Here is a 25,689-nt window from a genome sequence, read left to right on the forward strand (position 1 = left end):
GATCTTGCCAAACCTCCATAAAGTGTTCTTTATTATTAACTCGTGTTTTATAGATTTGTAAAAGCATCTAGAAGAACAGCAAAGGCATCAGTTAAGGAGGGAACAGGCCAACTCAAGTGATAAAGAGCACTCCTGGAAGCTCTTGTTGAGTTGTTGAGAAAAATTCCCAGTGCCAGGCAGTAGGTTACCTCACTACAAGTTGGGGGAGAAGGAGGCTTCCAAAGCCCCACAAACCATCAAGGCTATCACTACCGCTATTGGTTGCATTGTAAGTTATACTTGTTTTGGCTACAAAGAGTGCAAAAATGAATGGGACAGAGTTGGAAACTTCCTTCCTACTGTCTGACTGGCTTTTGTGGGGCCAGAGGAAACTTTGTGGAGTGCTGAGAGAAAACAGTTACCAACAGTCTTGCTCAGTTATGGATCCCAGGTGTTACACTACCAACATGCCAAGCAAGATATGCCCATTGGCATAATAATGCCATGGCTGTTATGGGTGAAATCAGCTGTTTTCTAATTGGATTTAAGGCCCATTTCATAGGAAGGTATTCACATCTAGACTGAATGTCTCAGCAGTCCCAATCTGGTGCTTGAGTCCCAGGGAATTTATAGAGAGCTGCTGGTCTTCAGTCTGCATTGGAATCCCAAGGAAGCAGGCTCTAATATCAGTGAAGAAATGTCCTAGCAACAGGATAGATGAACTTATCAGGGAGAATGAGGGCAAGTTGCCAAAAAGAAAAAGTTTCCTTCTTCCATGTCCTTCTATGTGAGCCACAACCAGAAGTTATGGCTTGGCTTTAAGGCAGGTCATCCCACTTCAAACAGCCTACTCAAGACAATTTCTCACAGGAACGCCCAGCTGCTTGGATTTTAGTTGATTATAGATGCAGTCAAGTTGACAACCAAGATTAGCCATCACAATTGTTCAGCCATGGAGGGAAACTTTTATTTTATTTTTCTTTTTTAAATAAAAGTGGCAAACTACAGGGATCCGTAACTGTCCAGCTCTTAAGAACAATCAGTTGTTGCTGTGGCATAGTGGCTCAATGCTGAGCCATAGATGGAAGAAAATAACCAAGTTATCTGTTTCACTCCCACCACGGCACAGGGAACATTGCAAAAGCTATGACAAAAAGAAGTGTGAAAGGAAATGGGGAAGGAGATGGAACACTGTGCAACTACTTCCTGCAAAGTGAAATATCCCTTCTGTCTTAGAGTTTCTATTGCTGTGAAGAGACACCATGACCATGGGAACTCTTAGAAAGGACAACATTTAATTGGGTAGCTCACAGTTTCAGAGGTTTAGAAAAAAAAAAAGAAGTGGTCTGAAACATTGGGCGTGGCTTGAACATATATGAGACCTCAAAGCCTGTCTCCACAGTGACACACTTCCTCCAACAAGGCCATACCTACTCCAACAAAGCCACATCTCCTAATAGTGCCACTCCTTATAAGTTTATGGGGGGGGGTCAATTCAAACTACCACACCCTCCTAGAAGGTGAGGGAAGCTCATAAGATTTAGGAAGTAAACAAAGTTTATAAGGCTCAGGAAGTACAAGAAATTTACAAGGCTCAGGATTCTCCCAAAAGTTACATGATTTTCAATGCCTCTACCCTAAGTTATAAAAGTAGTAAACAGCTAATTGGGAGAGGAGGCTCTCTGGATGCCCAAGATGCCTATAAATTGTTCAGAGAGCTCCAGGGATAAACCTTTCTTGAGAGTTACCACCCATTAGGAGTGATACAGCTTCCTTTGAGTCACCCATGCTCTGGTATAGAACCCTTCACCTATGTTCCTGCAAATGTTATGTGGTAAAATTTTTCCTGGAGAGATATCTACTTACCCCAGATAGGGAACCCCTAGTTTATACCAAAGTATAGATACCATTAGAGTACACTTTGGTGAACCAATGAGTTAGTTGGGGTTACTTATAAGAATATGGGTGAGATGTTACTTGCAAGAGCAGAAATGACTCAAATGACTCAATGACTATATTACCAAAGCCTACCCCAGTATATGTGATAGCTCACAAATCTGAGAACCTAGAGTATACTGCACAGTCTTTGGCCAGTTCAACAAGCTGGAGAGTATCCCTTCCAACTGCCTCAATTTTTCTAAACCTCTTCTAGGCAGCTTGGCTTATTCTGCTTCTTCTAGGTCACTGGTATAGCCTCAGAATCTTCTTTAAAGTTTGACTCCTCTGAGAGTCCTCTTTGCAGCTTTATTGCCTAGGAGGAGCCTATTGAATCTGATCAGTTTCAGGGGCTTCCTGGGCTCTTTGAGTTGTTTACCTTCCTGCTTAAGGACCTTCCCTGCAGGATAAAATATTTCAGTCTCAGAAAAAAAAAACAAAACAAAACCTGTTACACAATTTCAAGTAACCACAATATACTCTCTGATTCACTAAGCTAGACACAGAGGATACCAAATAACAGGAATGCCCGTTTTTCCAGGTGTTTTTTTTTGGGGGGGGGAGGGGGAGATGTCTTAAAGGCAGATAATTACAAAACCAGATCAGATATTATCTAGTTGAAGAAAATAGAGGGACTTTTTGAATCTCAGGAATGTTTGATTTATGGTGTGCTAAGCCTTCCCCTTACAGACAGAACTACTAATGTAGTTGTTGAAGAATGTGCAGAAAAGCAGAACCACCACTAGCCTGAGGTTGTTTGTGTTCATAAAGCCCCACTTTCCCTTTGGCTTTTGACTTGACTGGGAATCTGACTGCTAAATATTTGGTGAAATAAAACTCCCTCTAAATGACAGTGATGGCTCACTTGACCCATACTGTACATAAAAGATGTTTATGCTAAAGGTCCACTTCCATTCTGAGAATCTGAAATTTTCATATGTTCTCAGCTGAAGATCAGCCATATCTTTTAACATGGGGTATTACTGATAATATCTGGGCTATGAAACACTTCAGCTGAGCATAAAGACTGTATAATAAGATGGTAATATAATAGGCCTGGAACTCCCTGGCCTAAGATATAACTGCTAGCAACATTAGCTATTTGCTGTCATAGCCGATGGTATAGAGTGTCTGCAGTGATTTAATTTTCTCTAAATTATAAGTGGCCTAAAGTGTATGATCAATGCTATTTATACTATGCTTGTCAGCTTTCCGTTACTGTGGCAAGATCTCTGTGACAAGGTAGAACAGATGTGGCAAGAACATGTGGGGTCGGGGGGAGCTACTGATCTCACAGCAGTCAGAAAATGAAAAGCAATATTGGGATCCTAGTATCATTTCAAACGACATGCATAGTAACATGATTCTCCTCAGTTACTGCTAACCTAAAAGCTCTACCACCTACATAAAGCCCCCTGAGGCTAGTTAGCAAGCCTCCAATACATAGCCTTTGAGGGATATTGAAGACCTAAAAATAATGTTACAAAATTAATTTCCTTTGGGAATCTAAAATTATGTCATTTGCCTGGTAAAGTGTGCCTCCATGACAAGTATCCAACACAACCTTTTCACATTGTCTGGAAGGAGTCTCCCTAGGGACTGCTTTCTTTCCAGATATCAACATCTCCTGTGATTAATGAATGAGAGAAGAGGACTGTTGAGTGAGTCAGCTTTCCTCTAAACTTTGCCTATGTGCAGGTTCTATTTGAAATTTTGCTTTATATTTTTTCACTGTAAAAAAAATATTTAGCCACAAGTGTAAATACACATGGAACCATATGACTTCCTTTGCTGAGACACTAACCCAAGGGGTGTTCTTTGAGACCCTTGACTGAAGGAAGAAAGGAAATTCTTTAAAACTTCTAACAAAGCAAAGATATATAAATGTTCTCTGTTGTGAGAGGAGATAACAGAATAGATTCCCATAATATTTGCTTTCCAGCGAAAGACCATTTCTTGACAAATGAGAATTGGTAATTGTTCCTACCTTTTTAAAAAATTTTTATTTTTTAAATTATAATTACATTTCTCCCTTCCTTGTCCTCCCTTCAAACTCTCACATATAATTCTCCCCACTCTCCTTCAAGTTCATGGCCTTTTTTTTTTACTGATTGTGATTGCATACATAAATGTACATGTATATACATATCTATTACTAAATGTAACTCATGCAGTCTGTATAATGTAACTTGTCCGTATGTTTTCAGAGCTGACCATTTGGTATTGGACAAACATTTGGTGTGCTCTTTCCTGGGGATGACCCCTTTCCCACCCCCAGCTTTTCTCACTTGTCTATAGTTCTTCGTGTAGGGTTGAGGCTTTATATGCTTTTCTCTGTCCACTTTGGTATGTTCATTGGTGTCATCCTTGTTCAGCTTACATTTGGGAAAGCATGTTGGCGAGATTGTATATGTGTAGCTTCTGAAATTACTACAGGACACAATCTCACAGCAAATTCCCTGTTCTTCTGGCTCTTACATCTTCCCAGCTCTCTTCTAAAATGTTCCCTGAGCCATAGGGGTAGGAATGTTTTATAGATGTATCCATTGGGACCAGGTTCCACAACGCTACGTATTGATTGGTTATGGTTTTCTATAGTGGTCTCTGTAGCAAAAAAAAAAAAAAAAAAAAAAAAAGTTTCCTTGATGAGGGGTGAAGGCTAGACTTATCTGTGGGTATAAGGCCAAATATTTATAGATTGTTAGGAATTATGCTGGCTTAGTAAATGCGTGGTTGCAGATTCTCCTCCAATAACCATGATTCCACCAGCACTAAGTAATTAGCTAGGGTTCCAGTACCAGGCATGGTTTCTTTCCTGCTGAATGGGTCTTAAGTACAATTAGAGTCCTGTTAGTTGCTGTCAAGTATGAATACCACCACTCCACCCATTTTCTAGGCTAAGGTTTTTATAGCATACTTGGAGAAACTTACAACAGCAGCACTTAGCCCTGGAAGAAACTCTTCTCTAGTAACTCCGGCATGAGAAGACACTCTACTCTACCATCGGACATAGCTACCTGCTTTCCCTAACAGAGACCATTTTACTTGCCTATAAAAGATGCTGCCATGGACACAGGACCCAAAAATCTGTGCTTTGACTCGGATGCTGGTGAAGAAATAGGGAAAGAGGCCAATACAGCAGAACAGAGAACCTAGAAACAGATCTGTGTATATGAGCTGGTGTGTATAAAATAGCTACATGAACAATGCAAAGGAGTTTATACTTGCTCACTGTTTGAGTAGGTTCAGTCCAAGGTCTACTACTTTTTTTTTTCTTTTTGGTTTAGCACCAAAGTAAGGTGGGAGGGTATGGTAGAGGACACTCTTCATGTCATGGCATCTGGAAAAAGGTGAGAGAATGAGAAAAGGGAAAAGGATAAAAGATAACCCCGCAGGCAAGCTCCCAGCAAGCTGATTCCTCAAACCGATTTCCACCTCCTCATAGACCCACACTGAGCTACAGTCCTTCATGATCCAATCACTTCCAAAGAGGCAGGCCCATGACAACAAAGCCTATAGCACATTGCTTTGGGGGCGACAATTTAGATCCAAATGCAATTAGTGCCGTGTTTACTTTTTCTACCTCATAGTATTCAGTTATAATTTGTAAATTACACCTGTGTTATAAGTAATTGTGTAATATTTAAGATATAGAAAATATGTAAGTACTCTATGTCCTCACAGAATACAGACAGTACTTTATCATCTATATACTAAAAGGAGTAGGCATCAATACAATTGATGTCCTCCTTTTACCTTCTCAATTTCTAACCAGGAGGCAGGATGCAACCACATAAGGTGGAGGATGATGAATATAAACACATTGCATACAGGCTAAAAGCAAATTTAGTGCCTATCTGCATAATCACTTAGAATAAATACGGTAAACAAGCCAAAGAGCAATTCATGTAATTTATTTGGTTTTTGAAAGAACTCCTGACGACACACAAAAGTAAGTAAGTAAAATGAGAAAACCTCCTCAGAGTCATTACTGGCAGCAATCTTACCAAATGTTTTGGTAATTGATTGTATGCATTCATGAGGCATTCAGTTCTGTAAGCATTGAGTTACCCAGAGAAGACCGGTGATATGATATAAACAAGACCAGGTAAAATATGTAGGAAAAAGTATATGGTGGAAATAGGCTCTAACTATCAGGAAAGAGATGGGTACTCAGAAGGGTACTGAAGAGTACTCTCAAAGACACTGAAATCAAAAAGAAAGAAAGAAAGAAAGAAAGAAAGAAAGAAAGAAAGAAAGAAAGAAGGGAGGGAGGGAGGGAGGGAGGGAGGGAGGGAGGGAAGAAAGGAAGGAAGGAAGGAAGAAAGAAAGAAAGAAAGAAAGAAAGAAAGAAAGAAAGAAAGAAAAAACAACAACAAGGCAATATCCTTGATGCTGCAAGAGAACACACTGAAAACAGAAAATATTATTTATTCATAACTTATTTCTTCAAAGATCATGTTCAAAAGGTATTATGAAGCTAAAGGATTGTCCCAAGATGGGTCATTAAAATGATCAATGAAATGAACTACTAAGAATAAACAGTCCACTGATTGGAGGCTAAAAGTAGATACAGTGTGAGACTATCCCCTAGACTAACTAAGAAATCAAGATAAATTTACAACAAACAAATAGTAGCCTCATCAAAATTAAGTGATAATGTGAAAAAGATAAGCAAGTGAAGTCGGTATTTAGAAGAATTAACAAAATCATCCATATTAATTTTTTTTTTTTTTTTAGAAAACATAGAACATTTAGTGTTTTTGTTACAAATCTTATGAAGAAGGTCCATATTTGTCCATGGTAATCCCCATGTAGATACTATGGTGATATTTTATTTGTGCTGAAATGTGATTTTATTTGCATGTTAATAAATAAAGTTGCTTGGGGGTCAGAGCTAAGAACAAGCCATTTAGCAGAAGTCCGGTGGTGGTGACACACGCCCTTAATCCAATCACATGGCAGGCAGAATCTCTGTGTGTTCAAGGACACAGCCAAGCAGTGACCCGAACCTTTAATCTCAGTGCGAACCATAGAGACCTGGAGGTCTGTATAGACAGGCAGTGACGAGGAAGTCATGTGGTTGGGTTTAGAACCAATGAGAAGGCAGAACAGAAAGGCAATAAAAAGAGAGGACAAAGGAAGGTCTCTCTCTCTCAGGGGAAGGATGGCAGCGAGTGGTAAGATAAGGTGGTCTTAGCTCTTGGCTACTGCTCAATCTCTGGGCTTTTAACTCTTCATTTGGCTCTGTGTTTCTTATTTAGTAAGACTATTCAGAATTACATCTACATAGCTACATTTTCACATAAAGGATCACTATTGAAAAGAGAATTCTTATTGTAAATTATACTTTTCTCTTCTTGGCGTGTGTGTGTGTGTGTGTGTGTGTGTGTGTATGTGTGTGTTTGTGTGTGTGTGTGTATGTGTGATATGTGTCTGTATATATATGTGTGTGTCTGAATATATGAAGTGAGTGAATGTGCATACCATGGCACATGTAGATGTCTAAAGACAACCTCCAGATTGGTCTTCACCTTCTACCTGGAGAGAGGGTCTCTTTGATGGTCACGGTGGTATACACAGGATTAGCCAGTCTGAGAGCTTCCAGAAATTCTCCTACCTACGCTCCCAATCTCACAGTATGAGCACTGGGATTAAAGATATATATTATCATCCTGGTTTGTGTCTGTTTTTTCCATGGGGGATGTCTTACAGAAAGGTATTTCTGAATTACTCAGCTTTTTCTGCACCACGTGAGAACATGGTATAGCGCAATGATGAAAACAAAGACATGAGGTTTCTATATTAATTTTCTTTTTCTTTTTTTGCTCCATTTTTAATGAACCACAAGATACAGCAAGACCAGGAGCCTGGAAACTATCCATGTGGAAAATTAAAAAAAGTATTTTTATATATGATTCTTACTATATGATACCATGTGTGTGAAATAATCTTGTCATCCAAAGTACTTTCAGACAAAAATGAAATAACTACATTTAAGTACTTTTAGCAAAGTTGGAACTATAAACAGTACAGATTGTGTGTGCTGAATGCAGGTGAAAAGCAAGAGGAAAGTAAGGTTCATTACAATAAAGAAAAGGTTTATGTAAGAATGAATGGCTGCCCATCAAGTTCACATCTCTTCTGATTCTTCCTCTTGCCCGACATTTTTCAGGAGTGGAACTTGTGTGAAGTAGAATTTCCTAAGTCTCCATTTCACCAACCTGGATGGGGAGGATAGGAGAGTAATCTCAGTTACGTGAAACCTAGAATAAAAACTGAGAGCAATATACAGCTAACACTCCAGAGTATTTCTGTACCTAGAGGAGGCGAGCCAGAAAAGCACACTGTATTTACTTGGTGTCAGGGATTCCTGGAAATGTATGTAGATTAAAGCACGGTATAAGAAAACAAACAAATATGGTCTTCAATAGATTACGTGATTGTTTAACTAGGCATCAGGACATTTTGATTCTGTCTAAAACAAATAAGAGAATCTGTGGGCTGTGGTGAGGTCGGATGAGACTGAGGTCAGTGGAGTTTCAGCATCAAAACCACACCTACCCATGGGTTGCAAAGCAATTTCATTTTCTATAAAGGGAACACATGAAGTGAGATCTTCCTAGGGGTACCAGCCCAAGTTGAGCCCTATGGCAATTCTGGGTTGACTTTTTAACTTTATATTGATTCTTTGTGGGTTTCACATCATGCATCCCAATCCCACTCATCTCCTGTCCCCTCACTTCTGCCCACTGCCCTTGTAACCTCTCCACCCCAATCAAATTGAAAAAAAGAAGAAAACAAAACAAATCTCAGCATGGAAGCTGTAGTGTGACACAGTGAGTCACACAGTTTACCCTTTAGTCCATACATTTCTACTTATAAGTGTTCATTGCAATGAGTCATTGGTTTGGTTTAACGTCTCTGGCTTCTGCCACACTATCAATACTGGGCCCCTAACTGGGAATTCTCTTGGATATCCTGTTGTTACCTTGTGTCATATCTCTCTAGCTTTGGAACTACAGGTCCAGCCCCCTCACATGCTCCAGCAGTTCATAGATGAGGTGGGTGTTGGGGCGGGCTACCTCATAGTCTTGGTTCTGGGCCTGGGTGGTAGCTGGATTGGTCAGTCTGCCAGCTTTTCCTCATCGTCACCACCTGGGGGAGCTCTCCAGCACTACTCTGCCTAGCTCTCCCAAGCAGAGAGCAAGGAGTGGGGCCAGTGTTCCTGCTCTCAAATCCTCTGGTCTAGCTCATCTGCACTCACACCACTAGGGCCAGCTCTACTGTTTTGCCCAGGCAAGGTGCAGGGCTCGCTCTCCGGATTGCTGCACTTGGTAATAGGCAGGACCAGCTCTTCTGTTCTCATGCCTCTGAGGTCTGCTCTCCCACTTGTTGTAGGTGGCAAGGGGTGGGAATGGGGGGACATAATTCCCTTGCCCTTGCCATCCTATGGCATTCTAGAAAAGAAGCAGAGGCAGTCTGGACTGACTTTTAACTCCTCCTGCCTCTTTAGAAATGTGTTTTTGTTAGTGAAAACACATGAACTGTGGCCAATAGCTGAGGAGCCCCCATGGTAATGGACTAGGCCCTCTGGATAAGCGAGACAGTTGTTTAGCTTGAACTGTTTAGGGGGCTCCCAGGCAATGGGATCGGGACCATCCCTAGTGCCTGAGCCGGCTGTTTGGAGCCCAGTGCCTATGGTGAGACCCTTTGCACAGCCTCGGTGCAGGGAGGAGAGGCTTGGACCTGCCTCAACTGAGTGTACCAGGCTCTGCTGACTCCCCATGGGAGACCTTGCCTTGGAGGAGGTGGGAATGGGAGGTGGGTTGGGAGGGGCTGGGGGGCTGGAGGAGGGAGGACAGGTGAATCTGTGGTTGGTATGTAAAATGAATAGAAAATTTCTTAATAATAATAAAAAATGTAGAGGCAAACCTACACACAGTTTTATTGTGAAAAAGATACACAAAAGTGACAGAGGGGAAAATATGACCCAGGAGATACCAAAGAGTGTGCCCTCATGATTATTAAAAAAAAAAAAAAAAAAAAAAAAAAAGAAGGAAAATTTCATGAAGGTTATAAAGATTACCCAGGACTCAGGGTTAGGAAGACTGTCCTATGCCTCAATCAGCTTGCCTGCGATTCTAGGCTGATGCCCAGCTTTACAGTGCATTACCTCAATGTCACAAAAAAAAGAAGAAAGAAAGAGAGAGAGAGAGAGAGAGGGAGAGAGGGAGGAAGGAAGGAAGGAAGGAAGGAAGGAAGGAAGGAAGGAAGGAAGGAAGAAAGGAAGACAGAAAAGAAGTGTGTGTTTTGTGTGGGCACGGAGCACTCAGTATGGGCGGTTGCCCTGCCCGTGGTGAGTCAGAAGTTTAGGGGACTATTCTCTCCCCTGTGACTATTTTCACTTCAAGAGAAACTCAGAAGGAAGTGGACGATCATTTTCGACACTGGAAGAACGGAAGCTGCTTAGTGGCCAAGCAGGATTTCTGAGTCTCTGATGAGAAAAGGTATTAAGGCATATGCAAATCTTTTCGTGTGTGTGGTTTTCATAAGGACACTGTGACCTTGACCACATGCATAAGATATGATTTCCAGAAATGCACAAGACTATGGAAAGACATTTGATAAAGCAACCGCTCCAGACTGTTCTTTTAAGAGGAAGTTCCCCAGGCCACCCACATGTGAATGAGCTTTTCTTCCGCCTTCCTTCGGATGGAGCTCTGCCCACCCGTCAATGCTCCACGCTTCCTCTTGAGCTCTAGGTCCCACTAAAGCGTCAACAGGGCAGAGACTTCATCCTACCTGCTTCCCTAACCCCGGCCAGACTGAACTGATTCTGGCACGGAACATTCTGGACACTTTGACAGCAGGGTCAGACTACTCATCTGTAAGTGGAAGCTAATTCTTCAGCTTCTGCCAGCTCACTCAAACTCCTCCAATAAACAATGATTGATTAGTCTCTGAAACATCTTTTGACTCAAGAGCTGAAGGCAGCCACTTAGAATGATTTACCTTGATTATTGACTATTAACATTGCCCCACTGTTCTCCTTAAGCCTTCAAACCACTTCGTCACGAAAGGCTAAACCTCTGGAACAAGTGCAAGCCTGAGAACTCCCCTTTGTCGTTTTTTCAAAACCACATAGTATTTCCTCACTGCACAACTCCAACACCTATGAAATGTAAAGGGTTGGTTGGTTGATGGACTAGCTTCCTTACTGAAATTTCTTGTAGTGAATTAAAGTGTGTGTAGTTGCTTATAGCAAATTAATTACTTAATTTTTTAATTTATGTATATGTGTGTATACCACATATATGAGGCTAGCTACCCTGAAGGCTAGAAGAAGGCATAGATATCCTAGAACAGGAGTCATGGGAGGTTGGGACTCAGAAGCATTAGGTGCTGGGAACTAAAACGGAGTCCTCTGGAAGAACAGTTAAGAGCTCTTTACCACTGAACTGTTTCTCTAGCCCATGAATTAACTATTTACATAACCCCTAGTGACTTTGTCTTCCTTTTCTCTCGTGTACGTATGCCCTTATCACAAGCCTCCAAACTCCGTCACATTCAGATGTCTTTACCAGGTTCTATTTGCCCCTAGCAGCTCTAAGGTTTAGAGATGCAGAAATGGCCTCCAGGGGACTGAGAAAGAGCCAACAAACAAGAATGGAAAATAACCACTAGTCACTAGAACGGCAAAGTTCTAGGAGCGAGAATCAGAGTAGACACGTGCTTTGGATCTCGTATCTTCCCTTCACATATATGAGAAAGACAAGAGCTGACCCGGCAAGTTAGCTGTCATGTGTCTGGTATTTGGAGAACCTCTACTTTGCTTATCAAAATGACTCATACGAATTATCACTTGGAAAATCTGATTTTAATTGCCTGTTAATTCCTGTACACAGAGGAGATCTTGCAAAATAGCTTTTTGTAACAGATGGTGTTAAATGTAAAATATATGGACCACATAACAAGATTTTTGGGAAGATAGCTCTCAGATGTAAGCCATTGTAATTAAGACTGCAGGTGTGAGATAGGATGAGGCTATCTTGGATCCATCACTTTAGGGAACTGGCAGATAGCCTCATCTTTTAGAGATTCTGGGGTGCTTATTCCACATCCTGTTTAGGCTGCATGACAATCATTATGCTACACCAAGCCAATCACGTAACGTTTGATACTTTTTTAAAAGATTTATTTATTTATTATGTATATAGTATCCCTGCAGGCCAGAAGAGGGCACCAGATCTCATTACAGATGGTTGTGAGCCACCCTGTGGTTGCTGGGAATTGAACTCAGGACCTCTGGAAGCCAGTGCTCTTAAGCTCTGAGCCATCTCTCCAGCCCCAATGTTTGATACTTTATCACATATGGGTGAGATACAAACTCATGGTGAAACCCTGACTACTAGATTTTTACAGTCCTTACCCTGAATTTCAGGGCTGAGTTAACCAGCCATTTAATCTCATAAAGGTAGCACTGAATCTTAGCATTATCTTTATAATACCAATAAAAGAGCAAAACTAAACAGCATCTAAGACTTTGTCAAAACAAATGAAGGCTGTATGAGATATCGAATTTTATCTGGAACACAGATCTTTTAGTAGTAATCAGGCAATGATGGATTGACTGCTCCATGTTTGGCACTGTGCCCTTAGGACAGCTCAAGATAGCAGGGGGAATTAACACAAATGAACTCACAGTCAGCCCCACTATTGTTACAACATCTGGTGGATGAATAGGTTAGAGGAACCACAGGATCATTCAAAGAAGAGATAGCCACTTAATGAGAATATGCCAGGTAGCAGGAAGTGCCCTTTGGAAAGTCTAGAATGAAACATGTTAGGGATGGAGAGAGACTGGACCATAAATGTGTAGTTCCTAAACATAGTAAAGAAGAGATTCTGGGGGTTGGGGATTTAGTTCAGTGGTAGAGCGCTTGCCTAGCAAGCAAGAGGCCCTAGGTTCAGTCCCCAGCTCTGAAAAAAAAAAAAAAAAAAAAAAGAGACTCAATCTTATTAGACATTTACATTTACTGAAGTTACTGTGGCACTTGATATGTTTAAAGTGCTCAAGCACCAGTGACTACAAAGTGTACCACTCTAGACAGAAATATGGCCAGAGATACAGAACATTGCAGCCAGAGCTGTACTCAGACCACAAGATGGAGGCTGTGTGCCTGGTGGTTTGGATTAGGAAATCCACTGAGATGTGGCTGTAAGATGGTCCCTTTCAAGTATTTCCTTTCACTAGTATTGGGACTTGATGACCATATACCAAGGAATGGGATAGCCATGAACCAAAAAATCACTAACTCACCACGTGACAACAGCATAATTCACTCCAATGATGATATAGGCAAACACACAATGGAAACAAAAGTATATGGTAAGAAGCATAGTGTTGTGATGATCTGTCAGATCCCATTCAATACCTCCAGTCGGGTTATAGAGAACAAAACCCATCTGTAAGTTCAAACACAACAAAATTAAAATATAGGAGCATACTGCTAACAATGGCACATTTTAAAATGTTTGATAATTAAGATAATTTCTATTATCTGAGATATCACAGATAAATGCCATGTTCTGATCTGATTTAGTATCAGAGGCAGTATCTACCAAGTCATCATTTTAAAACAGATTTTAAGGAAATTTAATGATCAATTTTCAAAATATGAGTAGTAAGCATCCCTTGTTATGTGAAGATGTTCAGAAAGTTCACGTATACAGATTCATCCTATTATTTCAAAGTTAGATCACACAACACTGTAAAATAGACTCTGGCCAGGGAAGCAGGGAACTGTAGATCTTTAGCTCTCTCTTCTCCTCTCCAAGTCGAATCTGCCAGTCTCATTCCCAGTTCCACAGAGGACCACCTGCTATGGCCTCTCCCTCCTATGTGTCCCCATCTCCAGCAGATCACACAGATTTTTCTCCTTTGACATTACTCCTCACTCATTTTGTCATCACAACCCCCAACTCCAGCAGACACTCCCTTGGAAACTGCCCGCCAAGCTTGACAGAGAAGCAAGTAGGCCACAGAAGCCAGTGGGCAAGCCTCAGATCTTAACTTCTCCTCTTTTCCTCCAAATCCCAATCCCACCAGCTTTCAAGGAGACTAACTGTTTTGGCCTCTCCTCACTCTCTGCACCCATTCCCAGGGGACTAAGCAGATCCTGGTGAAACACCCTGATTTCTTCTCCCCTGTGAATCCCTAGCCCCTCTCCAGCCCATCCTCCCCTTTCTCCATAAGAAAGAGATCCCTGAGTCTAATCTCTTTTGTTTAGCTTTTTTCCTGACCATGACCAATAACAACTTGTAGCCAACCCTCCTAAATGGTGACAAACAGCCATAATTCACAGACCCATCCACTCCACTTCTTGAGAATGTGCCATATTTCCCAGACTGCTTCTTATTGTTTGGGGGCAATGACTTCTTTAGAGGACCCTGAGATTGGGATAGTGGTCAAGTCCTGGGAGAGATAGCTGTAATATATTTTCTTTAGTCTCTGTGTGTAGAGTCTTGGTGGATAGTCTATGAGGCTGGACCATCTCAACTAGCAGCTTTGAAGTTGTTCTAGATGCAGAATTTTGAGGAAACTGCAACAGAGGCATTCTGAGAGGCTGGATTATCTGGGCTACTTATCTTCACTGGTATCTAGTTCTTTTTTCTGAAAATACATAAAGTTTTAAAGGTAACATATATATCTGCATCAATACAAGTGTGGAAAGTGCAGTGATCAAGTCAGTTAAAGATGATTGTTGTGGAATATTCCTTTACACTGTGTGAAGATATGTCACTATGGTTGGTTTAACAAAGAGCTTAATAGCCAATAGTTAGGCAGGAAGAGGTTAAGTGAAACTTCTAGGGACAGAGAGGACTCGGGGAAGAAGAAAGGCAGGTCAGCAGCCAGACATGGAGAAAGTAACATGAGCAGTGTGGAGAGATGAAGTAACAAGCCATGTGGTAGAACATAGATTAAAATAAATGGTTAATTTAAGTTACAAGAGCTAGTGGGACAAGTCTAAGCTAAGGCCAAGCTTTCATAATTAATAAGTCTCTTTGTCATTATTTGGGAGCTGGTGGTACAGAGAAAGATTTACTACAATGATTTTTGTTTTATGTTTGAGCATGTAAAAGGCATCAGTTAACTATATAAGTTTGTTTAGACTATATAATCAAACCTCTATCCATGACATATGAAAAGATGATATGTAATAATAAGTCATGAGGACTCTGTAGCCAACAAGATCACAACACTGAGGTAAAAGAAAAGACTAATAAGTCTTGGCACAAAGCACCCAGGAAATCTAGGATGATATGAAGTGACCAAATCTAAGAGTAATAGGAATAGAGGAAGGAGAAGAAACCTAGGTCAATAACACAGAAAGTATTTTCAACCAAACTATAGAAGGAAAGTTCCAAAACCTAAAGAGGGAGATACCTATCAAAGCACAAGACAAATACAAACCATCAAACAGACTGGACCAGAAAATAAATTCCCCTTGGCACGTAGTAGTAAAACCACTAAACATACAGAACAAAGAAACAATATTAAAAGCTCCAAAGGAAAATGACTAAGTCACACATAGAAGCAGACCTATTAGAATTAGAATAACACCTGGCTTCCAAGTGGAAACTCTAAAAGCAAGAAGGGCCTAGAAAGATGTTCTACAGACTACAATAGACCACAAATGTCATCTGAGTCTACTACAACCAGCAAAACTTCAATCAAAATAGATGGAGAAAATAAGACATTCCATGACAAAAACTTAATTTAAGCAGTATCTATCTACAAAACCAACCCTACAGAAGGGCTAGAAGGAAAACTCCAAACTAAAGGGTTACCTCACCCAAGAAAACACAAGGAATGAATAATCCTAGACCAGCAAATCAAAAGAGGGGAAACACACACACACATACACACACACACTGTAGCCACCACCACCACCACCACCACAACAACAAAATAATAGGAATCAAAAAAACTGCTCATTGATATCTCCCAATATCAATAGTCTCAATTCTCCAATAAAAAGACACAGATTAACAGAATAGATGCAAAAACAGGATCCATCCTTCTGATGCATCCAAGAAACACACATTAGCATCAAAGATAGATATTTCTTTAGAGTAAAAGAATGGAAAGAGATACTTCAAGCAAATGGACCTAAGAAGCAAGCTGGTATAGCAATTTTAATTGTTTAAGTAGACTTCAAACCAAAACTAATCAAAAGAGATATGGAAAGACACTACATACTCAACAAAGGAAAAATCCACCAAGAGAACATTTGCATTTGTAACATCTATGCACTAAACATAAAGGCACCCAAGTTCATAAAAGAAACACTACTACAGCTTAAGTCATATTGACCCTCACACATATATTGACCCTCACACACTGATAGTGGGAGACAGGACACCCGGACAAAAACTAAACAGAGAAATTCTGGAGCTAAAAGATGTTATAAACCAAATGGGTCTGACAGATATTTATAGAACATTTCACCCAAACACAAAAGAATGTACCTTCTTCCCTGTACCTCATAGAACTTTCTACAAAATTGCTCACATATTTGGGCACAAAGCAAGTCTCAATAGATATAAGAAAATTGAAATAAGACCCTGAATCTTATCAGACCACCACAAATTAAAGCTATATACCAACAACAGAAAGCGTACAGACTCATTTGCAACACTATTGGATGGAAAATGGGTCAAAAAAGAAATTAAAGATTTTCTAGACTAGAATGAAAATGAATATACAACATACCCAAACTTATGGGATACAATGAAGGAGGTTCTAAAAGGCAAGTTCAGAGCACTAAATGCCTACATTAAAAAATGGAGAGATCTCATACTATCTACTTAATAACACACCTAAAAGCTTTAGAGTTCAAAGAAGAAATCACAACCAAAAGGAGTAGACAGCAAGAAATAAACTGGGAGCTGAGATAAATAAAATACAAACAAAAATAATAAGAGCAATACCAAGAATCAATGATACAGTTGGTTCTTTGGAGAATCAATAAGATTAAAAAACCCTTATGTAAACTAACTAAAAAGACAGAGAGAGAAGATCCAACATAACAAATATAGAGATGAAAAGGGGGACATAAAAACAGACATCAAGGAATTCACAAGGACATACTTTAAAAACCCATACTCTGCCAAATTGAAAATCTAAATAAAATAGGTAGTTTTCTCAATACATACCACTTACCAAAGTTAAATCATGATCACAGAAGTAATTTAACAAACTTATAGCACCTAGTGAAATAGAAGCAGTCATTAAAATTCACCCAACCAAAAAAAAAGCCCAGGGCCAGATAGTTTTAGTACAGAATTTTACCTGACTTTCAAGGATGAATTAATGCCAATATTCCTCAAACTATTCAACAAAATGGAAAGAGAAAGAATATTGTCCAATTCACTTTATGAGGTCACAGTTACCCTGATACCAAAATCACATAAAGACCCAACAAAGAAAGAGAATCACAGATCAATTTCACAAATGAACATAGATGTAAATTTCTCAATAAAATACATGCAAACCAAATTCTAGAACACATCAAAAAGATCATCCACCATTGTTAAATATACTTCATCCCAGAGATATAGGGACAATAATATAACATGCAAAAATCAGTAAACATAATCCACCATATAAACAAAATGAAAGAAAAGGCCTTTGACAAAATACACTATCTCTTCATGATAAAAAGTCCTGGAGAGATTAGATTTACAAGGGGCATACCTCAACATATTAAAGGCAGTTTACTACAAGCTCAGAGTCAATATCACCTTAAGTGGAGAAAATTCAAAGTAATTTTACTAAAATCAGGAACAAGACAAGGTTGTGTACTCTCTCCATGCCTATTCAATACAGTACTTGAAGTCCTAGCTAGAGTGACAAGACAACTGTAGGAAATCAAGTGGATACAAATTGGAAAGGAAGAAGTCAAAGTATCTGTATTTGTAGATGATATGATAGCACATATTCATGACCCTAAAAATTCCACTAGGGAACTCTTACAGCTGATAAACACTTTCAGCAAAGTAGTTGAATTCAAAATTAACTCACAAAAGCATTAGTCCTTCTATATACAAATAGCAAAATGACTGAGAAAGAAATCAGGGAAACAACACCCTTAAAACAGCCTTAATTATAGATAGATAGATAGATAGATAGATAGATAGATAGATAGATAGATAGATTGTGGTAACTTTAACTAAGCAAGTAAAAGACATGTATGATAAAAACTTTAAGATATTGAAGAAAGAAATTTAAGATAACAGGAGATGCAAAAATTCCCCCATGGTCATGGGTTGGTAGGATTAATATAGTAGAAATGGTCATATTACCAAAAGTAATTTACAGATTCAATGCAATCCTCATCAAAATTCTAACACAATTCTTCCCAGGTATTGAAAGGACAATTTTCAGCTTCATATGGAAACATAAAACACCAAGGACAGCTAAAAAAAATACTAAAAGAACTGGGGAAGGGAACTGACCTACTCTGGTGATCGGATGGCCAAATATCCTAACTGTTGTGCTAGAACTCTCATACAATGACTGATGGAAGCAGATGCAGAGATCCACAGCCAGGCCCCAGGTGCAGCTCCAGGAGTCCACTCGGTGAGAAAGAGGAGGGATTGTATGAGCGAGAATTGTTGAGACCATGATTGGAAAAAGCACAGGGACAAATAGCCAAACTAGTGGAAACATATGAACTATGAACCAATAGCTGAGGAGTCCCCAACTGGATCAGACCCTCTGGATAAGTGAGACAATTGAATAGCTTGAACTGTTTGGGAGGCACCCAGGCAGTGGGACTGGGACCTGTCCTTAGTACATGAGCTGGCTGTTTGGAACCTGGGCCTATGCAGGGACCCTTTGCTCAGCCTGGGTGAAGGGAGGAGGGGACTGGACCTGCCTTGACTGAATCTACCAGGTTGAGCTGAATCCCCAGGGGAGTCCTTTCCCTGGAGGAGATGGGAATGGAGGGATGGGCTGTGGGAAAGGGGGGCAGGAGGATAGAGGACAGGAAAATCTGTGGCTGATATGTAAAATTAAATTAAATTATAAAATAAAAAAAGAACTGGGGGAGGTATCACCATCCTCTACTTCAAATTGTACTACCATTCTAGGTTTAAAAAAAGAGAGAGAGAGAGCATAGTATTGGCACCAACACAGCAGCAATGGTCAATTTAATCCAATTGAAAACCCAGACATAAACCCACACACGTATGAATGAATGAACACATGATTCTGATTTTTTTTTATAAAGAAGCCAGAAATACATACCATGTTTGTCCTTCTGAGTCTGGGTTACCTCACTCAGGATGATTTTTTCTACATCCATCCATTCCCCTGCAAACCTCATGATGTCATTGTTTTTCTCTGCTGAGTAGTACTCCATTATGTATATGTACCATATTTTCTTTATCCATTCTTCAGTTGAAGGGCATCTAGGTTGTTTCCAGGTTCTGGCTATTACAAACAATGCTGATATGAACATAGCTGAGCAAATGCCCTTGTGGTATGATTGAGCATTCCTTGGGTATATGCCCAAGAGTGCTATAGCTGGGTCTTGGGGGAGATGGATTCCCAATTTTCTAAGGAAGTGCCATATTGATTTCCAAAGTGGCTGTACAAGCTTGCATTCCCACCAGCAGTGGAGGAGAGTTCCCCTTGCTCCACATCCTCTCCAGCATAAGCTGTCTTCTGTGTTTTTGATTTTAGCCATTCTGACATCTTCTTCAATTTCTTTTTTCAGGGACTAAAAGTTCTTGTCATATAGGTCCTTCACATGCTTAGTTAGAGTAATCCCAAGGTATTTTATATCATTTGTGGCTATGGTAAAGGGTAATGTATCTCTGATTTCCTTCTCAGCATGTTTGTCTATTGCATATAGGAGGGCTACTGATTTTTTTGAGTTGATCTTGTATCCTGCTATGTTGCTGAAGGTGTTTATAAGCTGTATCAGTTCCTTGGTTGAATTTTTGGGGTCACTCATGTATACTATCATGTCATCTAATCTCCTTATATTGTCTTATAGCTCTGGCTAGAACTTCAAGTACTATATTGAATAAGTATGGGGAGAGGGGACAGCCTTTCCTTGTTCCTGATTTTAGTGGTGTTGCTTTGAGTTTCTCTCCATTTAATTTGATGTTGGCTGTTGGCTTACTGTATAGTGCCTTTATTATGTTTAGGTATTATCCCTGTATTCCTGATCGCTCCAAGACCTTTATCATAAAGGGGTGTTGGATTTTGTCAAATGCCTTTTCTGCATCTATTGAAATGTTCATGTGTTTTTTTTTCTTTGAGTTTGTTTATGTGGTGTATTACATTGACGGACTTTCGTATGTTGAACCACCCTTGCATCCCTGGGATGAAGCCTAATTGATCATGGTGGGTAATTGTTTTGATGTGTTCTTGGAGTCTGTTTGCCAGTATTTTATTGAGTATTTTTGCATCAATGTTCATGAGGGAGATTGGTCTGTAGTTCTCTTTCTTTGTTGCATCTTTGTTTGGTTTAGGAATCAGGGTAATTTTAGCCTCATAGAAGGAGTTTGGTAATATACCTTCTGCTTCTATTGTGTGGAACAATTTAAAGAGTATTGGTATTAAGTCTTCTTTGAAGATCTGGTAGAATTCTACACTGAAACCATCTAGTCCTGGGCTTTTATTTATTTTTTTTTTCGGTTGGGAGACTTTTAATGACTGATTCTATTTCCTTAGGGGTTATTGGACTATTTAAATGGTTTATCTGGTCTTGATTTAACTTAGGTATGTGGTACCTATCCAGAAAATTATCCATTTCTTTTAGATTTCCCAGTTTTGTGAAGTAGAGGTTTTTGAAGTATGACCTGATGATTCTCTGGATTTCCTCATTGTCTGTTGTTATGTCCCCCTTTTCATTTCTGATTTTGTTAATTTGGATGCCCTCTCTCTGTCTTTTGGTTAGTTTGGATAAGGGCTTGTCTATCTTGTTGATCTCAAAGAACCAACTCTTTGTTTCATTAATCCTTTGTATTGTTCTCTTTATTTCTATTTTATTAATTTTAGCTCTCAATTTGATAATTTGCTGGCATCTGTTCCTCCTGGGAGACTTTGCTTCTTCCTGTTCAAGGGCTTTCAGGTGTGCTGTCAAGTCACTAGCTTGAGATTTCTCCAACTCCTTTATGTGGGCATTTAGTGCTATGAATTTCCCTTTTAGCACTGCTTTCATAGTATCCCATAAGTTTGGGTATGTGGTGTATTCATTTTCATTGATCTCTAGGAAGTCTTTAATTTCTTTCTTTATTTCTTCCTTAACCCATTGGTGATTTAGTTGAGCATTATTCAGTTCCCATGAGATTGTAGGATTTCTGTAGGTTTTTTTGGTGTTGAAATCTAACTTTAAACCATGGTGGTCTGATAGAACACAGGATGCTATTTCAATTGTTTTGAATCTGTTGAGATTTGCTTTGTGGCCAAGTATGTGATAAATTTTAGAGAAGGTTCCATGGGGTGCTGAGAAGAAGGTATATTCTTTTTTGTTCAAGTGGAATGTTCTGTAGATATTGATTAAGTCCATTTGGGTCATAACATCAGTTAAGTCCTTTATTTCTCTGTTAAGTTTCAATTTGGCTGATCTGTCCAGGGGTGAAAGTGGGGTGTTGAAGTCTCCCACTATTAATGTATGGGGTTTTATATGTGATTTAAGCTTTAGTAATGTTTCTTTTACATATTTGGGTGCCCTTGTGTTTGGGGCATAAATGTTCAGAATTGAGACTTCATCTTGGTGGATCTTTCCTGTGATGAGTATGTAATGTCCTTCATCATCTCTTTTGATTGATTTTAGTTTGAAGTCTATTTTGCTGGATATTAGGATGGCTACACCAGCTTGCTTCTTAAGACCATTTGATTGGAAAGTCTTTTCCCAGCCTTTTATTCTTAGGAGGTGTCTATCTTTGAATTTGAGGTGTGTTTCTTGTATGCAGCAGAAAGATGGGTCCTGTTTTTGTATCCATTCTGTTAGTCTGTGTCTTTTTATAGGTGAATTAAGTCCTTTGATATTAAGGGATATTAATGACCAGTGACTGTTCATTCCTGGTAGTAGTGTGTGTGTACTTCTCTTCTTTGGGGTTTACTGCTGTGGTGTTATTTATTGCCTGTGTTTTTGAGGGTGTAGCTGACTTTCTTAGGTTGGAATTTTCCTTCTAGTGCTTTCTGTAGGGCTAGGTTTGTGGATAAGTATTGTTTAAATCTGGTTTTGTCTTGAAAGGTCTTGTTCACTCTATTTATGATGATGGAAAATTTTACTGGGTATATTAGTATAGGCTGGCATCCATGGTCTCTTAATATCTGCATTATATCTGTCCAGATCCTTCTGGCTTTCAAAGTCTCCATTGAGAAATCGGGTGTTATTCTGATGGGTTTGCCTTTATAAGTCACTTGGCCTTTTTTCCTTTACTGCCCTTAATATATTTTCTTTATTCTGTATGTTTATTTGTTTAATTATTATGTGGCAAGGGGACTTTTTTGGGGGGTCTAGTCTGTTTGGTGTTCTATAGGCTTCTTGTATCTTCATAGGCATTTCGTTCTTTAAGTTGGGAAAGTTTTCGTCTATGATTTTGTTAAATATATTTTCTGTGCCTTTGAGTTGGTATTCTTCTCCTTCCTCTATCCCTATTATTTGTAGGTTTGGTCTTTTCATGGTGTCCCAAATTTCTTGGACATTTTGGGTCATGACTTTGTTGGTGTTAGTGTTTTCTTTGACTGATGAATCTATTTCTTCTAACGTGTCTTCAATACTCATAGTAGGATACTAGGCAGGAAAATTCTAACTACAAATGGCGCCCAACATGTTGGCAAGAGTTTCCACCTAAATCCTGAGAAAAAATATTCTAAAATGGAGCTAAAAAACAGCTTCCTAGTTGTCTCTCTCAAGTTAGCGGCAGCCTGCGGGTTTGAGCTACTATGGCGGGTTCCTGGCGCGTGCGTCTGACCTGCAGTGTGGTGGGAATGAGGAGTCTACAAGCAGCACTTTACTCTGCTGCATGGTAGATTTAGCCTTTGCTAGTTTTAAAAAAAAAAAGTTTCTGGGCTATGCGCTGCTTTAATAGAACTGCTTCTGATAGTTGATGGTACACATAGCTCCAGACCCAGAGCTGGCAGTAAACTGTACCACCGCCATGTTGGGAAACTGAGGTGGGTGGAGCCAGCAGCCACAATGGCGTTTCAATTTTACAAAGATGGATATTACACAGAGAATCTGGTTTTTCTTGTCTTTGGGATTTTTAACCACAGAAAAAGATTTGATCGTAAAAGCTGTTGAGTTAAACAAATATGTAAATTTTAAAGGTAACTTGACTTCAAAATTTGGATATAAGGATATGTTGCTTTGGAAAAGAGTCTCTGCTTTTGTTTCCACAGAAAGCCAGAGGCTGTGGATTTGTTCCAGATTAAGATACATCAGGTTTGATCAGCCAAGACCACCTGAAAGGTCTCTGATGACACCATGGCTCAGATGATCCAACATCCAGAATGGTTTCAAGGCAACTGGCTCAGAGGTTCACCCTAATGGACTATTCCATAATCCTAAAATTTTCTTTGTGTTCCCATAAAATACAGCGCCCCCCTCCAGCAAGAAGTAGTAAGAGAAACTACGCCCACATTCCCAAAATTATCAAGCTGGCTTTGGAGATGGAATTGGCTCACTCCTTCTCTAAACCCAGACATATTGCTAAAAGAAAAGGTTAGATTCTTGTGTCCCAAATCAGAAGAGCCCTCTGGTGTGGGACAGAGAAAAACCAATATTTTTCTTTAAAGCAGGTTGATTATAAATGAGATCTCTTTCTAAAGAAGAAAGGGGGATATGATACAGATATAATAGGATGAAAGGGTAGATTAAGGAATTTACTTCTAAAGAGCAACAACTTGTTTAAAATGTTTTACATTGGTATAGACTTTAGTCTATTGATACAAACTTAAAGTTAATTTTGTTATACTGTGTGTATATTTCTACTCGTGTTTAAGGTATTATGTTTGTATAGCTCATTTTAAATTGTAATGGATAATTAAAAATAGATTAATCATTAGTCATCTGTGATAATCATACTTGTAGCCATGTTAGTTAAGTCTTCTAGGTATACACAGAGATATTTCAGATAGATAGGTAATCTTCAAATACTTCAAAGACCTACAGAATATGGCATTTAAAATACTTTTAAAATTTAGACTTTGTGGACAGTGAGGCATGTCTGCTCCTGGCAGCACCGATTTACTTCAGAGAGGAGGATGAACATTGAAGATACTTTTATTTTCACCTTGGCAAAAATAGCCATTTGGACAAGAAACTGTGCTGCCAGCTGTCTCTGTCTACTCTTGCAAGACTCCCGAAAGATGCTTGCATCCTTCTCCCGGTTCTCAGGTAATATTATATCCTTCTGAGGTCTTTGATGTGGTTGAAGACTAGATAGTTATAATTTCCTCAATTATGATAAAAGATAAGTTAGATATAAAACCTTAGACTCACAAATATAAGATAGATAGGATATCTTCTTTAATATTATAACTGTAATTCTTGCTTGATAATTGTTTTGTTATATGTAATTGTACTGTGTAAAAGTTAAAACCTTCCTTTAAAAAAAAAAAAAGAAAAGGGGAAGTGCTGTGGATAGTGCTCTATGTAAATAAAGTTCTGATTGGCCAGTGGCCAGGCAGGAAGTATAGGTGGGACAAGAGAGAAGAGAATTCTGGGAAGTAGAAGGCTGGAGATAGACACTGCCAGCCGCTGCCATGAGAAGCAACATATAAAGACACCGGTAAGCCACAAGCCACGTGGCAAAGTATAGATTAACAGAAATGGGTTAATTTAAGATAGAAAAGGTAGATAACAAGCAGCCTGCCACGGCCATACAGTTTGTAAGCAATATAAGTTTCTGTGTGCTTTCTTGGTTAGGTCTGAGCAACTGTGGGACTGGCGGGTAAGAGAGATTTGTCCTGACTCTGGGTCAGGCAGAAAAACTCCAACTACAGTAAAACAAAGATGACTAGACTGCTACACAACTCCAGGGAGGCTACCTAGAAAACGGGACCCTAGGAAAGATACAGGAACCACCCAATGACAGAGAAATGGATGAGATCTACATGAACAACCTGGACGACAGTGGGAGTAATGAAGGGCAAGGTTTGAGGGAAAGAAAGCTTAGGGGAGCAGGAGATCCCAGCTGGATCAAGAACAGAAAGGGAGAACAAGGAATAACAGAACATGATAAATGATGACCACATGAGAACAGGAATAGGCAGAGTGCTCGAGAGGTCCCCAGATATCCACAATGATATATCCTCTGTAGACTACTGGCAACAGTCAAGAGAAAGCCTGATCTGACCTAGTCTGGTGATCAGATGGCCAGACACCCTAACAGTTGTGCTGGAACTCTCAACCAATAACTGATGAAGTGGATGCAGAGATCCTCGGCCAGGCCCCAGGTGGAGCTCCAGGAGTCCAATATCGAGAAAGAGGAGGGACTGTAAGAGTGTGAATTGTTGAGGCCAAGATTGGAAAAGCATAGGGATAAATAGCCAAACAAATGGAAGCACATGAATTATGAACCAAAGGCTGTGGAGCCCCCAGCTGGATCTTGATCAGGCCCTCTGGATAAGTGAGACAAGTGAATAGCTTGAACTGTTTGGGAGGCACCCAGGCTGTGGGACTGGGACCTGTCCTTAGTGCATGAGCTGGCTGTTTGGAACCTTGGGCTTACACAGGGACA

The 25,689-nt window shown here is 39.7% G+C and overlaps 1 protein-coding gene across 1 annotated transcript in view; it reads right to left on the minus strand.

Annotated features, from left to right (window-relative positions):
• Window positions 1–8,047: 8,047 nt before the first annotated feature.
• Window positions 8,048–25,689, minus strand: part of LOC118593846 (transmembrane protein 45A-like) — a 36,341-nt gene continuing 18,699 nt past the window's right edge. Inside the window, exons 5-6 of the mRNA XM_036203435.1 lie at window positions 13,238–13,383; window positions 8,048–8,138 (exon numbers count right to left, since the gene is read on the minus strand). Coding sequence (XP_036059328.1) covers window positions 8,048–8,138; window positions 13,238–13,383 — 237 coding nt within the window. The remainder of the gene's footprint in view (window positions 8,139–13,237; window positions 13,384–25,689) is intronic.

This window comes from Onychomys torridus, chromosome 12, assembly GCF_903995425.1.
Source record: "Onychomys torridus chromosome 12, mOncTor1.1, whole genome shotgun sequence".
NCBI classification, from domain to species: domain Eukaryota; kingdom Metazoa; phylum Chordata; class Mammalia; order Rodentia; family Cricetidae; genus Onychomys; species Onychomys torridus.